The sequence below is a fragment of the Leucoraja erinacea genome, chromosome 4 (assembly GCF_028641065.1).
Source record: "Leucoraja erinacea ecotype New England chromosome 4, Leri_hhj_1, whole genome shotgun sequence".
In the NCBI taxonomy this organism is placed as follows: domain Eukaryota; kingdom Metazoa; phylum Chordata; class Chondrichthyes; order Rajiformes; family Rajidae; genus Leucoraja; species Leucoraja erinaceus.
The window spans coordinates 45,296,498-45,315,086 of NC_073380.1; the positions used below are offsets into that span (position 1 = coordinate 45,296,498).

The 18,589-nt window shown below is 42.6% G+C and overlaps 1 protein-coding gene across 1 annotated transcript in view; it reads left to right on the forward strand.

Moving 5' to 3' along the window:
- The window catches only part of garem (GRB2 associated, regulator of MAPK1), a 92,718-nt gene that overhangs the window by 59,955 nt on the left and 14,174 nt on the right, over nt 1-18,589 (forward strand). The window contains exons 3-4 of the mRNA XM_055634154.1: nt 7,799-7,929; nt 13,743-14,906. Of these exons, the coding sequence (XP_055490129.1) occupies nt 7,799-7,929; nt 13,743-14,906 (1,295 nt within the window). The remainder of the gene's footprint in view (nt 1-7,798; nt 7,930-13,742; nt 14,907-18,589) is intronic.

The window sequence follows — 18,589 nt, forward strand, 5'->3', positions numbered from 1 at the left end:
CCAGTTCTCTATCCACATCAATACTGAACCCCCAATGCCTTGTGCTTTAAGTTTGTATAGTAGTCTCTTATGTGGGACCTTGTCGAAAGCCTTCTGGAAGTCCAGATACACTACATCCACTGGTTCTCCCCTATCCATGCTACTAGTTACATCCTCAAAAAATTCTATAAGATTCGTCAGACATGATTTACCTTTCGAAAATCCATGCTGACTTTGTCCAATGATTTCACCACTTTCCAAATGTGCTGCTATCCCATCTTTAATAACTGACTCTAGCAGTTTCCCCACTACCGATGTTAGACCAACTGGTCTGTAATTCCCCGTTTTCTCTCTCCCTCCCTTCTTAAAAAGTGGGGTTACGTTTGCTACCCGCCAATCCTCAGGAACTACTCCAGAATCTAAAGAGTTTTGAAAGATTATTACTAATGCATCCACTATTTCTGGAGCTACTTCCTTAAGTACTCTGGGATGCAGCCTATCTGGCCCTGGGGATTTATCGGCCTTTAATCCATTCAATTTACCCAACACCACTTCCCGACTAACCTGGATTTCACTCAATTCCTCCAACTCCTTTGACCCGCGTTCCCGTGCTATTTCCAGCAGATTATTTATGTCTTCCTTAGTGAAGACGGAACCAAAGTAGTTATTCAAGTGGTCCGCCATATCCTTGTTCCCCATGATCAACTCACCTGTTTCTGACTGCAAGGGACCTACATTTGTTTTAATTAATCTCTTTCTTTTCACATATCTATAAAAACTTTTGCAGTCAGTTTTTATGTTCCCTGCCAGTTTTCTTTCATAATCTATTTTTCCTTTCCTAATTAAGCCCTTTGTCCTTCTCTGCTGGTCTCTGAATTTCTCCCTGTCCTCCGGTATGCGGCTTTTTCTGGCTAATTTGTACGCATCATCCTTCGCTTTGATACTATCCCAGATTTCCCTTGTTATCCACGGATGCACTACCTTCCCTGATTTATTCTTTTGCCAAACTGGGATGAACAAAAGGAAGTACTCACACTTTTGAGAAATATAAAAGTGGATAAGTCTCCAGGTCCAGACAGGATATTCCCTAGGACATTGAGGGAAGTTAGTGTAGAAATAGCAGGGGCTATGACAGAAATATTTCAAATGTCATTAGAAACGGGAATAGTCCCCGAGGATTGGCGTACTGCGCATGTTGTTCCATTGTTTAAAAAGGGGTCTAAGAGTAAACCTAGCAATTATAGACCTGTTAGTTTGACGTCTGTGGTGGGCAAATTAATGGAAAGGATACTTAGAGATAATATATATAAGCATCTGGATAAACAGGGTCTGATTAGGAACAGTCAACATGGATTTGTGCCTGGAAGGTCATGTTTGGCTAATCTTCTTGAATTTTGTGAAGAGGTTACTCGGGAAATTGATGAGGGTAAAGCAGTGGATGTTGTATATATAGACTTCAGTAAGGCCTTTAACAAGGTTCCTCACGGAAGGTTGGTTAAGAAGGTTCAATGGTTGGGTATTAATGGTGGAGTAGCAAGATGGATTCAACAGTGGCTGAATGGGAGATGCCAGAGAGTAATGGTGGATGGTTGTTTGTCAGGTTGGAGGCCAGTGACGAGTGGGGTGCCACAGGGATCTGTGTTGGGTCCACTGTTGTTTGTCATGTACATCAACGATCTGCTTGATGGTATGGTAAATTGGATTAGTAAGTATGTAGATGATACTAAGATAGGTGGGGTTGTGGATAATGACGTCGATTTTCAAAGTCTACAGAGAGATTTATGCCAGTTGGAAGAGTGGGCTGAAAGATGGCAGATGGAGTTTAAAATGCTGATAAGTGTGAGGTGCTACATCTTGGCAGGACAAATCAAAACAGGACGTACATGGTAAATGGTAGGGAATTGAAGAATGCAGGTGAACAGAGGGATCTGGGAATAACTGTGCACAGTTCCCTGAAAGTGGAATCTCATGTAGATAGGGTGGCAAAGAAAGCTTTTGGTGTGCTGGCCTTTATAAATCAGAGCATTGAGTATAGAAATTGGGATGTAATGTTAAAATTGTACAAGGCATTGGTGAGGCCAATTCTGGAGTATGGTGTGCCATTTTGGTCGCCTAATTATAGGAAGGATGTAAACAAAATAGAGAGAGTACAGAGGAGATTTATTAGAATGTTGCCTGGGTTTCAGCAACTAAGTTACAGAGAAAGGTTGAACAAGTTAGGGCTTTATTCTTTGGAGCGCAGAAGGTTAACATAGAAACATAGAAAATAGGTGCAGGAGTAGGCCGTTCGAGCCTGCACCGCCATCCAATATGATCATGGCTGATCATCCAACTCAGTATCCTGTTCCTGCCTTCTCTCCATACCCCCTGATCCCTTTAGCCACAAGGGCCACATCTAATTCCCTCTTAAATATAGCCAATGAACTGGCCTCAACTACCTTCTGCAGCAGAGAATTCCAGAGATTCACCACTCTCTGTGTGAAAAAGGTTTTCCTCATCTCGGTCCTAAAAGATTTCCCCCTTATCCTTAAACTATGACCCCTTGTTCTGGACTTCCCCAACATCAGGAACAATCTTCCTGCATCTAGCCTGTCCAACCCCTTAAGAATTTTGTAAGTTTCTATAAGATCCCCCCTCAATCTTCTAAATTCTAGCGAGTACAAACGGAGTCTATCCAGTCTTTCTTTATATGAAAGTCCTGACATCCCAGGAATCAGTCTGGTGAACCTTCTCTGTACGCAATACTCTATGGCAAGAATGTCTTTCCTCAGATTAGGAGACCAAAACTGTACGCAATACTCCAGGTGTGGTCTCACCAAGACCCTGTACAACTGCAGTAGAACCTCCCTGCTCCTATACTCAAATCCTTTTGCTATGAATGCTAACATACCATTCGCCTTCTTCACTGCTTGCTGCACCTGCATGCCTACTTTTAATGACTGGTGTACCATGACACCCAGGTCTCGTTGCATCTCCCCCTTCCCTAATCGGCCACCATTCAGATAATAATCTACTTTCCTGTTTTTGCCACCAAAGTGGATAACCTCACATTTATCCACATTATACTGCATCTGCCATGCATTTGCCCACTCACCCAGCCTATCCAAGTCACCTTGCAGCCTCCTAACATCCTCCTCACAGCTAACACTGCCCCCCAGCTTCGTGTCATCTGCAAACTTGGAGATGTTGCATTCAATTCCCTCGTCCAAATCATTAATATATATTGTAAATAGCTGGGGTCCCAGAACTGAGCCTTGCGGTACCCCACTAGTCACTGCCTGCCATTGTGAAAAGGACCCGTTTACTCCTACTCTTTGCTTCCTGTCTGTCAACCAGTTCTCTATCCACATCAATACTGAACCCCCAATACCGTGTGCTTTAAGTTTGTATACTAATCTCTTATGTGGGACCTTGTCGAATGCCTTCTGAAAGTCCAGATATAACACATCCAATGGTTCTCCCTTATCCACTCTGCTAGTTACATCCTCGAAAAATTCTATAAGGTTCGTCAGACATGATTTACCTTTCATAAATCCATGCTGACTTTGTCCAATGATTTCACCACTTTCCAAATGTGCTGCTATCCCATCTTTAATAACTGATTCTAGCAGTTTCCCCACTACCGACGTTAGACTAACTGGTCTGTAATTCCCTGTTTTCTCTCTCCCTCCCTTTTTAAAAAGTGGGGTTACATTAGCTACCCTCCAATCCACTATTTCTGGGGCTAATTCCTTAAGTACTCTGGGATGCAGCCTATCTGGCCCTGGGGATTTATTGGCCTTTAATCCTTTCAATTTACCTAACACCACTTCCCGGCTAACCTGGAATTCACTCAATTCCCCCATTTCACATCATTTGACCCCCGGTCCCCTGCTATTTCCGGCAGATTATTTATGTCTTCCTTAGTGAAGACAGAACCAAAGTAGTTATTCAATTGGTCTGCCATGTCCTTGTTCCCCATGATCAATTCACCCGTTTCTGACTGCAAGGGACCTACATTTGTTTTAACTAATCTTTTTCTCTTCACATATCTATAAAAGCTTTTGCAGTCAGTTTTTATGTTCCCTGCCAGTTTTCTTTCATAATCTATTTTCCCTTTCCTAATTAAGCCCTTTGTCCTCCTCTGCTGGTGTCTGAATTTCTCCCAGTCCTCTGGTAGGCAGCTTTTTCTGGCTAATTTGTACGCTTCATCTTTTGTTTTGATACTATTTTCTGCCTCTTAGCAGCTCTACCCATATCGATTCCACATTCTCAAAGCTAATGTCCTTCCTTTCTATTGCGTCAATCTGCTCTCTAACCAGCCTAGCTACCCCACCTCCTTTCCCTTTCTGTCTATCCCTCCTGAATATTGAATATCCCTGGATGTTCAGCTCCCAGCCTTGGTCACCCTGGAGCCATGTCTCCGTGATCCCAACTATATCATAGTCATTAATAGCAATCTGCACATTCAACTCATCCACCTTATTACGAATGCTCCTTGCATTGAGACACAAAGCTTTCAGGCTTGTTTTTACAACACTCTTACCCCTTATACTATTATGCTGAAAAGTGGCCCTTTTTGATTTTTGCCCTGGATTTGCCGGCCTGCCACTTTTACTTTTCACCTTGCTACCTATTGCTTCTACCCTCATTTCACACCCCTCTGTCTCTACGCTCACACATTTAAGAAATTCTTTCCCTTTAACTCCATCCTCCACTATCCCATTCGACACCCCACCCCCCTTATTCAGTTTAAAACCACCCGTGTAGCAGTGGCAAACCTGCCTGCCAGAATGCTGGTCCCACACCTGTTAAGATGCAATCCGTCCCTTTTGTACAGTTCCCCCTTACCCCAAAACAGATCCCAGTGATCTAAGAATCTAAATCCCTGCCCCGTGCACCAGTTCCTCAGCCACACGTTCAGGTCCCGTATCTCCCTGTTCCTGCTCTCGCCAGCACGAGGAACTGGAAGCAAACCGGAGATAACAACCCTGGAGGTCCAGCTTTTCAGCATTTTTCCGAGCTCTCTAAAGTCACACTGCAGAATATTCATCCCCTTCTTTCCGACATCGTTTGTGCCGACATGCACTACCACTTCCGGATGTTCACCTTCGCCCTTGAGGATTTTCTGCACTCTGTCCGTGACATCCTGGATCCTGGCACCAGGAAGGCAGCACACCATCCTCGCATCCTGTCTGTTGCCGCAGAAACCCCTGTCCATACCTCTCACAATGGAGTCTCCCACTACAATGGCGTTGCCTGCCTTAGGCCTTTTTGGTTTTGGCTCAACAGCCCTATTCGCATCGCAAGCCAGTCCGCCGCTCAGTGTAAACACGTCTTCTGTCCCGACAGCTTCTAAGTGGGTGAACCTGTTCACAAGAGGTACAACACCCGGGGACGTTGGCATTCCATGCTTCCCTCCCTTTCTCACTGTCTCCCACCTTCTCTCTTCCAGTACCTTAGGTGTAACAATCTTACTGTAGGACTTGTCGAGGAACGACTCTGTTTCTCGGACGAACCGGAGGTCATCCACTTGCTTCTCCAGTTCCCCAACACGGTCCTTCAGGAGCTCTACCTGGATGCACTTCTCGCATTTGTAGCAGCCAGAGGCACCAGCGGTGTCCTTGACCTCCCACATATTGCAAGCATCGCACTGAATCAGCTTGCCTGACATCTCCTTCTTTCGTCTCTAACTCTCAAGCGTATTGCGTGGTCTCCTCTCCTAAGACTCTCGAGCCAAAGACTCACACTTTACTCACAGGGCACTTCTCTCACTAGGCCGCTCATTCACTGCCGCTCCCTAAGAGCAGTCTTGCTTAAATTGACTGATAAATTGCCCAATTTACCAATTTACAAACCAATTCCTCAGTTTTCAACTGTTTTCCCGGCACTGACTCACTTCTCTCTTCCCACTCGGGCTAGAGCCAATCAGTCTGATCTCTTGCTAATCTCTTAAGGGGGGACTTGATAGATGTCTTTAAAATGATGAGAGGGATAGACAGAGTTGACGTGGATAAACTTTTCTCACTGAGAGTAGGGAAGATTCAAACAAGGGGACATGACTTGAGAATTAAGGGACAGATGTTTAGGGGTAACATGAGGGGGAACTTCTTTACTCAGAGAGTGGTGGCTGTGTGGAATGAGCTTCCAGTGAAGGTGGTGGAGGCAGGTTCGTTTTTATCATTTAAAAATAAATTGGATAGTTATATGGACAGGAAAGGAATGGAGGGTTATGGTCTGAGCACAGGTATATGGGACTAGGGTGAATACGTGTTCGGCACGGACTAGAACGGTCGAGATAGCCTGTTTCCGTGCTGTAATTGTTATATGGTTATATGATTGGAGTCCACCAGTGGTAAATTAAATTGATTGTACATGATTTAGAAAGGCACACACCTGTCAAAATAAGGTCCCGCAGTTGACAGTGCATGTCAGAGCCAAATCTAAGCCATGAAGACGAAGGAATTGTTCGTAGACCTCCGAGACAGTATTGTGTCAAGACACAGATTTGGGGAAGGGTATAAAACAATTTCTGCAGCATTGCAGGTCCCGAAGAGCACAGTGGTCTCCGTCATTCTTAAATGGAAGAACTGAAACCACCAGGACTCTTCATAGAGCTGGCCACCCGGCCAAACTGAGCAATCGGGCGAGTAGGGTCTTGTAGTTTGTCAAAAGGCAACTAAACCAGAATCTCTGGTGTGATGAAACGAAGATTGAACTGTTTGGCCTGAATGCCAAGTGTCACGTCTGGAGGAAACCAGGCACCGCTCATCACCTGGCCAATACCATATCTACGGTGAAGCATGTTGGCGGCAGCATCATGCTGCGGAGATGTTTTTCAGCGGCAGGAACTGGGAGACTAGTCAGGGTTGAGGGAATGATGAAAGGAGCGAAGCTGCAGAAATTGCTCCAGAGCGTTCAGGACCTCAGATTGGGGCAGAGGTTCAACTACCCTAAGTACACAGCCAAGACAACGCAGGAGTGCTTCGTGACAAGTCTGTGAATGTCCTTGAGTGGCCCAGCCAAAGCCCGGACTTGAACCTGATCGAACATCTCTGGAGGGATCTGAAAATAGCTGTGCATCAATGCTCCCCATCCAACCTGACAGAACTTGAGAGGATCTGCAGAGAAGAATGGGAGAAATTACCCAAATACAGGTGCCAAGCTTATAGCGTCATAACCAAGAAGACTTGAGGCTGTAATTGCTGTCAAAGGTGCCTCAGCAAAGTACTGAGTAAAGGGTCTGAATACTTATGTAAATTTGATATTTCAGTTATTTAATTTTAATTACTTTGCAAACATTTCTAAACACCTGTTTTTGCTTTTTTATTATGGGGCATTGTGTATTGATTGATGATTTAAAAAAATGAATTTAATCCATTTTAGAATAAGGCTGTAACGTAACAAAATGTGGAAAAAATGAAGGGGTCTGAATACTTTCTGAATGCAGTCCGGAATTTATTTTCAAAACCTCTTCTTTTTTTAATACCTTTGTAATTGCTTGCTAACCTAATGCTCAGTTAAAGAGATAATTTGCTAATAGCTCTCACAGTGGCTTGGCATTAATATTCAATAATGCTGCAATGTGGCTTCTGGTGGCATTTTTGCTATGTTTAAAGGCACTGTCCAAGTGATAATGTTGAGTTGAGTTTTTTTTTATTGCATTCAAAATCATTGACTCTGAACTTTCCTGTTCTTGCAAACCTTTATCTCTTAAGGACAGCATTTCATTTTTTGTGCTCAACTGGGCTATTTAAAATTGTGAATGCCCAATAGATAAGCTAGGACACTGTTGATGAACCATTTGATTAAATGTTGTTCTGTTATTTGCCTTTTGCAGGACAATTTAAATTATTGGAACAAGACAGAGATATCAAAGAGCCCGTACAATACTTCAACAGTGTGGAGGAGGTGGCAAAAGCTTTTCCAGAACGAGTGTACGTCATGGAGGAAATAACGTTTAATGTTAAGGTCAGATCTTGAATAAATGATTATGATGCTTGTGTGTTTCAGGAAAATGAGCTAATCTGTAGATATTAAAGTGGCAACCAAAGACTGAGGATCTAAAATAGTAATATTCTCGTGATATTTTGCAAAATACTGGATGCATCTTCACTTGACTTGATAGGGGCCAAAGAAAAGTTAACATACTGACACACTGAATTGAAAATACTGAGTTCTGTGAATTGAACTAGAGATTTAATGAAACTTCAATTTTAAAGCATTTTTTATTTTCAGTGTTATGAAGCATTAGCAATAGTAATGTTTCCATTCGCTAGAAAATGGAAGATCAGAGTGGCAAGTAATGTTTGTTTTAATTATCAATCATTTGGTGAAAATACTGAAGCAGCAGAATAAAATGGATTTCTGAAGGGTACCCTATTTATAGATGGATCCCTGGATAGGGAAGTATTCCCAGATTTACATTTTAAATCTGAAAGCAAACTGCCCAAAGCGTGAGATCATACAGAATTTTAGTTAATTGAGTGATAAGTTGGAAGTTGAACTCGGTAAAATGGGTCAATGGGACCAGTTCGGGTAGGATGAGACAATGAATGTTCTCCCAAAATTTCTGATGAGCCCATTGCTGTTCTCTAATTATTAATCAAGGAATAGAGTTCATTGAGTCACACTATTTTATTCAGTCCAAGCATTATGTTTAAAAATGAAATTAAGTGAGTGGACAATAACAAGGCATGTTGTAGCAATGTTACAAAATTTGAGATTTAAAAAATCAAGTCTGCAATTTATCCCATCAGATAAAGCATAACAATAAGTTTAATTTGACACCTAATTCACTTTCATATCTCAAGTAATAAAAAAGTTATGGCCATTTTCATACTCGGAAATTAGCATCTTGTTCCCTATTGATTTTCTATAGACATAACAAAAAAGCTGTGATCGAGGACAGCAAAAGCCCATAACCTTCTTAAAATTTGAATGAAATTTTCATACATAGATTGCATGAAACAAATATAAAAAATCTTAAGCCCTTAAAGCATATAATTAGTTAGTTACCCAATTGTAGCTAATTTCAAACTTCAATTACTGATCTAAACATCTATCCCTTAATAAATGGCCATTTTTATATAGCCTAAGTGTCCTTAATATTCACAAATGTTCACAATAAAACATGATTTTTAAATCTCATTTACATTAATTTATAGGCCAAATGGAAGGAATTTAGTGTTCAATTGCTGTAAATTAAAGTCAATTTAAATCGGCTTTTTAGTGGGTTCCTGTGAACGCGCTGGTTTAGAACGTTCACATTGCGCTGGATTTGTGCCCCCAAATGCCCAGAAAAATACTGCGGGATATAAAGAGCCCAAAATGAACTATTCGCTATAGAAAACTTTATATACAGGGTTCTTAAGAAGCCCCTTTTAATGTAAAAATAAGGTACATACCTTTAATTGTTTGCTTTATAAAACCCTGTGGCTGCGAGAGGTTGCGGGTTTAGAGAATGATTTTTAAACTACTATAACTATTATACAAGGCCATAAAAACTAATAATACCTTTTGTGACGGGGTCTTTCAGTGATTTTCCGTTAATGATTTACTAGGCTGAACATTTTCGATTGCAACAGCCTAGTAAAAATCGCGTTTTAAACCCGCCCCCTCTAAACAGCGCCAAAATCGCGCACACGGGGCTGGGACAGATTCTCAGCCACGATTCAGGTAGGTTTTGCAACATACCTACATGTTGCAATTTAATTCAGGATGATATGAGAATCTGAAAAGCACAAAGCAGCAGAGCAAATAGATATTTCTGGCCATATGCTGCATTAAATGACTATTTGCAGGTTTAAATTTAGTCATACAGCATGAAAACAAGCCCTTCGGCCTAACTCATCCATGCTGCCTAAGTGTAAGCCAGCCCCATTTGGCCCATATGCCTCTACCTTTTGTATCCAATTACCTGTTCAAGTGTTTTATAAAATATTGTTGCCACACTGCCTCAACTACCTCTTCTAGCCGCTCGTTCCATATAGCCAAATGGATAATTATTGGAACAAGACCGAGATATCAAGGAAAAAGTTGCCCTTCGGGTTTATATTAAATCTTGACTATTGGAATGTTGACTTTGAAAGTCTTTGAATTCAAAGAGGAATGATGAATCTGTTGCTTACAAGCTTGGCCTATCCCAATTGGGATGTAATGTTGAAGCAAGTCAGTCTCAGCCTACCCCACGTCAGAGGGGGAACAAGTTGTACAGTTTGATAGCCACAGGGACGAAGGGTCTCCTGTGGCGTTCTGTCCTGCACCTTGGTAGAACTTGTCTGTTGCTGAAGGTACTCTCCACAGGTTGACCAGTGTGTCATGGACGGGGCGATATTGTCCAGGATGCTCCGCAGTTTAAGGAGCATCCTCCCCTCCAAGATCACTGCCCATGAATCTAAGTCCGCCCCAGGACGGAGCCAGCCTTCCTAATGAGTTTGTTAATCCTATTGGCGTCCGCAGCTTTTGCCCTGCTGCCACAGCAGGCGGCATCGACGAAGATGGTACTGGCTACCACCAATTGGTGGAACATCTACAGCATCTTACAGCAGACGTTGAAGGAGTGGAGTCTTCTCAAAAAGTACAGCCGGCTCTGTCCCTTCTTGTACAGGGCCTCAGCGTTCCTGGACCAGCCCAGTTTGCTGTCCAGGTGCACTCCAATTTGTACTCCCTGGTAAACTGCACATCCAAACCATTGATGGAGACAGGGGGACAGTGTTGTTCCTCTCCTCCTAAAGTCCACCACTAACTCTTTAGTCTTGTCAGTGTTGAGCTGCAGATGATTCAGCCCACACCACTCAACAAAGTCGTTGACTACATCTCTGTATGCAGCTGCCCTCCCCTCACTAATGCAGCCCACAATTGCAGAGTCATATGAAAAGATCTGCAAGTGGCAGGAGTCCGAGTTATATCTGAAGTCTGTGGTGTAGATGGGGACCAGGAAGGGAGAGAGGACCGTCCCCCGTGGGGCACCTGTGTTGCTCACTGCCATGTCTAAGACACAGTTCTGTATCCTGGTATACTGTGGTTGTCCAGTCAGGTAGTTGGTGATCCAGGACAACATGGAGCATCCACCCACATCTCCGTTAGTTTGCTCCCTAGCAGTGCAGTTAAAAACACTGTAATTGATGGATATCATGGTCTGTTTCTATGATGTACAACTCTGACCATTCTGTTATACACATTGTAACTCAAGTTTGATATATTTGTTTTATAGGGAAAGCAATGTAGATTCACTGAAATGAAAGGTCAATAGGGTTTATAAATTTGTTTTCTCGTGTTTAAAATTATATAATGATTTTTGAGCATGGCTGGAACAAATCTTTTCTCTATTTTGGGTGTCCAGAGCAAACGAACATTATAAAATATGAGCAGTTTGTTTCTGCAACTTTGAAGCACTTTTTCTTAACATAAGGTAATAGAAATCTGAAGTCTGCTCCCTAATAAATCAGTTTAGTTTAGAGATACAGCACGGAACCGGTCCTTCGGCCCATCTAGTCTGGTCCAACTAGCGACCCTCGTAGACTAGCACTATCCTACACAAAAGGGACAATTTACAATCTTTACCGTAGCTAATTAAACTACAAACCTGAACGTCTTTGGAGTGTGGGAGGAAACCGGAGCACCAGGTGAAAACCTACGCAGGTCATGCGGAGAACGCACAAACTCAGTACAGATAGCACCCATAGTCAGGATCAAACCCGGGTCTCTGGCGCTGTAAAGCAATAACTCTACCGCTGTGCCACTGTTCCGCCCTACTACGTTGATTGAAATTTATATTGGGAATTGAAGATATTGGAATCGAAAGCATTCAGCTGGAATCAGGAAGTACCCAGTGATCAAGACCCAGTGATTTTCCAAGATGGCGGCGCTGGCTTAACAGCTGCGGCACACCTGCAGTCCGTCTGTTTTTATTGTTTCTTTCTTTTTGTTCCTTGTCATGTTTTAGTTAATTTTGTTTTATTAAGTTGTGTATGTGTGTGGGTGGGGTGGGAGAAACATGTTTTGGTCTCTTCCTTCGGGGGATGCGACTTTGCTTTCGGTCGTATTCCCCCGTCTCTGTCTGAGCAGAGGCCTAATGGCGGAGCTGGCTGTCTCGGTGCTGTGGCGGCAGCAGCGGCAGCGGAGACCTGACTCGGCCCCGGAGCTGTGGCGGCGGCAGCGGAGACCCGACTCGGCCCTGAAGATGTGGTGGAGGCAGCGGCAGCGGAGACCCGACTCGGCCTCAGAGCCTATGTCCTCTGGTCCTTGATTCACCCACTCTGGGCAAGAGACTCTGTGCATCTACCCAATCTGTTCCTCTTGTTATTTTGTACACCTCTATAAGATCACCCCTCATCCTCCTGCCCGCCATTGAATAGAGACCCAGCCTACTCAACCTCTCCCTATAGCTCACACCCTCTAGTTCTGGCAACATCCTCATAAATCTTTTCTGAACCCTTTCAAGCTTGACAATATCTTACCTATAACACAATGTCCTTGATCCTCCTCCTTATTGGAATATGCCAGTCCTAAACTCTGAACAGCTTGTATTAAAATAACTTCCACGCGTCTGATTTGGATTTACCTAATTACAGTTGCTCCCAATTTACTGGAGTAACTCAGTTGGTCAGACAGCATCTCTGGAGAAAAGGAATAGGTGACGTTTCGGGTGGAGACCCTTCTTCAGACTGAGAGTCAGGGGAAAGAGAACCTATTCCTTTTCTCCAAAGAAGCTGTCTGATCTGCTGAGTTACTCCAGCTTTTTGTGTCTATCTTTGGTTTAAACCGGTATCTGTAGTTCCTTCCTACATGCTCCCAATTTACTCTCCCTACATCTGTCTAATAATATTTTAATTTACCTTGCCCCAATTTATAAAAATGTCTGTCTCAACTGTTAACTTTCAAATCAAATGTCAAATCCCATTTGTGGAACAATTCCAAATTTCTACATTTTATTTGTGAGCTTTATTCCTGGAGGGTCTTGCGCTAATATGTGTACAATATCCTCAAATGCTTAATTCTCCAGTCAGCATGATTTACATTTCTGTCATACTTTCTTGATATTTTGAAACATTTGGTCAAATTACCCCTCAGCATTCTAAATTCTCATTTATGTAATCTCTGCCCAACTTTTAGCTTGGGATCCAGTATCATTTTGGTGCGCGCAGTTCTGTTCGCCCCATTATAAAAAGAATGTGGAGCCTTTGGAGAGGGTAGGGAAGACATTTACCAGATTGCTGTCTGGATTGGAAGGTATTAGCTAGAAAGAGGTTGGATAAATTAGGATTGTTTTTTCTGGGACATTGGAGGCTGAGGCGAGACCTGATGACAGTTTATAAAATATGGGATTTTATAGATAGGGTAGACAGTCACAGCCTTTCGCCCAAGGTGGAAATCTCAAAAAACAGAGGCCATAGCTTAAGATGAGAGGTGCAAAGTTTAAAGGCGTTTTGCAGGCTAAGTTAGTTTTGCACAGAGTGGTGGGTGCCTTGAACAACCTGCGGTGGTAGCTGAGGCAGGGATGACAGTGAAATTTAAGAAGCTTTTGGATAGGTACATGGATATGTAGGAAATGGAGGAATGTGGTGGATCATGTGCAGGCAGAGAGGATTTTTGTCTCATTATGTTCAGTGCAGACATTGTGAGCTAATAGGTCCTCTCCTCTGCTGTACCGTTTTATGTTCTATGTATCAGAAAATGGTAAGCATTCTAACCATCATGGTTTGGAATCATTAAACAAAAGAAAAAGTTTAGAAATGCTTTCAAGTTCTTCTGAGGTTTAATTGTTTGCCTTTCTTCCTCAGGTAGCCTCGGGGGAGTGCAATGAAGATACAGAAGTGTATAACATCACCCTAAGCACCGGGGATGAACTTACTCTGATGGGACAAGCAGAGATCCTTTATGCCAAGACGTCAAAAGAGAAATCACGACTGAACACTATTTTTAAGAAAATTGGTAAACTAAATTCCATCAGTAAATTTGGACGAGGAAAGATGCCCTGCCTTATCTGTATGAATCACCGTACTAATGAGAGCATTAGCCTGCCTTTCCAGTGTAAAGGTAAATTCAGTACACGTAGTCCCTTAGAGATACAAATGCAAGAGGGTGAGCATACTATTCGCAATATTGTTGAAAAGACCAGGTTACCAGTAAATGTTACCGTTCCATCTGCTCCGCCACGTAACCCCTATGATTTACACCTCATTCGGGAAGGTCATCGCTATAAGTTTGTTAATATCCAAACTAAGACTGTGGTTGTGTGCTGTGTACTTCGGAACAATAAAATGATACCTGTACACTTTCCACTTCATTTAGTTGTGCCAAAGTTTACCTTGGCTGAAGGTCTCCTTAAGGGAGAGATGTGGTACGTGAATATAGTTCAGCACTCATTCAGCATTTGTCAGGAACAATTTGACATTGAAGAATATTCGCGAGCAGTTCGGGACGTGAAGACTGACTGGAATGGAGATTGTAAAAGCCCAAAGAAGACTAGGTGTACCGGGCACAGTCACATACCTAATTCCCTTAGTTATGCTCGTGAAGAATTGACGCAGTCGTTCCATCGACTTTCAGTATGTGTTTATGGAAATAATTTGCATGGAAATAGTGAAGTTAATTTGCACGGTTGCAGAGATCCTAGCAATGAATGGACTCTGTTTTCTCATGAAACCCTTCTTTCACAAGATTCTGGAGATAGTGGCAGTGATTATCTGCTGCCTGAAGTGACTGAAGAATCTGGAATCCAGTCGCAGTCAGATCTTCCCTATGAGGAGCTCTGGTTAGATCAGGGTTCGGGGAAACGGTGTGGGCAAGATGCTTCCTCTGTGGGAGAGGGACTGAAATCCGGTAATCAGAGACATTCCATCTGCTCCAAGTGTCCGGTTTCTTCAGGCATTTCTTCTCCACGTCCATTGTCTACATCTGATATTTCTCTACATCCACCTCCAGTGCCTCCAAAGTCTGAAGCTGTAAGTTCTTGTTTAATGGCAAACTTGCCACATCCTATTAATTAGTAACAATTAACCATTTTGTGTTGGAAAGTTGTAAAAAAAAAACATATTTCCAAGATCTCCAAATAAGTAACTATTGACTAGTTATTTGAAAAATATTAATTTTAACTGTGAGGCCTCTTGTGAATATGAAAATGATGAATATTTTGAGCATATCTTGTAAAGTTTTAGCTTGTGCATGTTTTTGCTTGTAAATGGGAACAAAACAACCAGTATAAGTATTTTAACATTGCACATGTGTACAAGTTCTCATTGTGTTTGGATATTTGTCTTTCTTAGGAGCTTTTTCTATAAAGGTGTTTTACTTTGAACTATTGTATATATGTTTACACCTTTCCAAGTGGAAGGAAGATAGCATTGGTTTAAAGAAATCAAATGTCTTGATTTTGCATGTTGTTAGTTGCCATTTTCATGAAATAGCTTCAGAGAATCACAAACCAATAATTTTGGGTAGAGGTCTGATCTCTTTCTTGCCCTAACTGCCGCATTGCAATGTCTTAGCTGTATTCCTGCTAGTGGAAGTAAAAAGAATGACCATTTCAATAAAGTGCTGACATAGATAGAAAATTGGTTGGCAGACAGGAAACAAAGAGTAGGAATTAACGGGTCCCTTTCCGAATGGCAAGCAGTGACGAGTGGTGGTACCGCAAGGCTTGGTGCTGGGACCGCAGCTATTTACAATATATATTAATGATTTAGATGAAGGGATTACATGTAACAATAGCAAATTTGCAGATGACACAAAGCTGAGTGGCAGTGTGAACTGTGAGGAGGATGCTATGAGAATGCAGGGTGACTTGGACAGATTGGGTGAATGGGCAGATGCATGGTAGATGCAGTTTAATGTGGATAAATGTGAGATCCACTTTGGTAGCAAAAACAGGAAGGAAGATTAATATCTAAATGGTGTCAAGTTGGGAAAAGGGGAAGTACAATGGGATCTGGGGGTACTTGTTCATCAGTCAATGAAAGTAAGCATGCAGGTACAGCAGGCAGTGAAGAAAGCGAATGGCATGTTGGCCTTCGTAACAAGAGGAGTTGAGAAAAGGAGCAAAGAGATCCTTCTGCAGTTGTGCAGGGCCCGAAAAAAAGACCATGCCTGGAGTATTGTGTGCAGTTTTGGTCTCCAAATTTGAGGAAGGACATTCTTGCTATTGAGGGAATGCACAGTAGGTTCACATGGTTAATTCCCAGGATGGTGGAACTGTCATATGTTGATAGAATGGAGAGACTGGTCTTGTATGCTTTGGTCATGCTAGAGGCAGGAAACATGTTCCCGATGTTGGGGGAGTCCAGAGCCAGGGGCTACAGTTTAACAGAGCTGCCAAGTAATACGGATTGTCCATATTTTGCACGGAAATGCGATAAGAATACGGATGTACTGAATTGCTTTGTAAAATACGGATTTTTTAAAAATCGGCCCGACTTCCTGTTTCATCTTCATACTTAAAAAATGCAAGGATATAAAAAGTCATACTGAACTCTAAAAATTATAGCAGATTAAATCTATTGGTATTTTAAATTTCAAGATCTGGCTGATTATTTTTGTAAACTTTGATCTACCTGTCCCGCTACAGGTTTAAACAGCGCTGTCAGTTTAGCATGTGGGAATTTAAACGAACAGCGCTATGGGTTAAAAACATAGAAATATAGAAAATAGGTGCAGGAGGAGGCCATTCGGCCCTTCGATCCAGCACCACCATTCAATGTGATCATGGTTGATCGTCCCAAATCAATAACCTGTGCCTGCCTTATCCCCATATCCCTTGATTCCACTAGAGCTCTATCTAACTCTCTCTTAAATCCACCCAGTGATTGGGCCTCCACTGCCCTCTGTGGCAGGGAATTCCACAAATTCACAACTCTCTGGGTGAAAATGTTTTTTCTCACCTCGGTCTTAAATGGCCTCCCCTTTATTCTAAGACTGTGGCCCCTGGTTCTGGACTGGCCCAACATTGGGAACATTTTTCCTGCATCTAGCTTGCCCAGTCCTTTTATAATTTTATATGTTCCTATAAGACCCCCCCTCATCAAATAAACCGTATTGTATTGTTGTATTGTATCCTTCTAAACTCCAGTGAAGGAAGGAAGGGTTCTAATTATAGCGCTACCAGCTGGAGCGCTATTGCCTTTACACCTAGCGCTATGTGCTTTATGGGTCACAGACTGTTCAGGGAGGGAGAGGGAATAAGAGAGGGGGGGAGAAAGAGAGGGAGGAAGGGAGAGAGGGAGGGAAAGAGGAGTGAGGGAGGGAGAGGGAGGCTTCCAAAATGGTTCCAACATCATCATCTGGTGCTAAAAGCAGGAAGCAGCTGAGCTGTTCAAACAGAAGTATACAAAGAGATGGCACTTTCAAGCAAGGTGCGTAGAAGACATGTCAATTGGTAGCAAAGTTATGCATTCTTTTTACTCTTGCATGGGTATGACCGCACATAAAATAAAAAAATATTCAGCAAAAGGCACCGTGTAAAGATATTACTCTCATCAGCAAAATACTGATTTTCAGGTACTAGAATACTGAAATGCTCTGACACAACTTGGCAGCTCTGGTTTAAGAATAAGGGGTAAGCCATTTAAAATGGAGATGAGGAAACACTTTTTCACACAGAGAATTGTGAGTCTGGAATTCTCTACCTCAGAGAGTGGTGGAGGCCGGCTCTCTGGAAACATTCAAGAGAGGGCTAGGTAGGACTCTTAAAGATAGCGGAGTCGGGGGATATGGGGAGAAGGCAGGAACTGTTTGTGGATGATCAGTCATGATCACATTGAATGGCGGTGCTGGTTCGAAGGGCCGAATGGCCTACTCCTGCACCTATTGTCTCTTATCTAGACAAGAGAGTCATTTTGTAACATAGATTGTTGCAACAAAAAAAACATGAATATATCAAAGAGATTGCTGATACAAGATGAGCAAAAAAAAGTGCTAGAGGAACTCAGCAGGTCAAGCAATATCTGTGGAGAGAATGGACAGGTGACCTTTAGGTTTGGCATCCTTCAGACTGCTCTGTCTGAAGAAGGACTCCAACCCGAAATATCCTCTGTCCATTCGCACTGCAGTTGCTGCCTGACCCACTGAGTTCCTCCAGCAGAATATATCCAAGCATCAGCTTGTGCACTGTATTTGGACATAGCAAAGGTGCATATAATACAGTGTCTCTGCAATGTCATTAATACATATCTGGAGATTTGTATCTAAATTGGGAGATCTGCCCCACAGATCAATAAACAGCTGTATGTCATAGTCGTACTCAATCCAATCTTTCTGCCAGCATCTACCAATATACCGTGTTCCACCTACACAGATTAGAGATTAGTTTAGTTTAGAGATACAGCGTGGAATTGGGCCCTTCAGCCCACTGAGTCCACACCGACCAGCAATCTCCGTAAATTAGCACTATCCTGCACACTAGGGACAATTTACAATCTTTAGTGAAGCCAATTAACCTACAAACCTGTATGTCTTTGGAGTGTGGGAGGAGGAAATCGGGGCACCCGGGGCAAACTCACCTGGTCACGGGGAGAACGTACCAATTCCGTACAGACAGCACCTATAGTCAGGATTGAACCCAGGTCTCTGGCGCCATAAGGCAGCAAATCTACCATCGTGCACTGTAACGCTGATAGATCTGGGAGAGATTAGC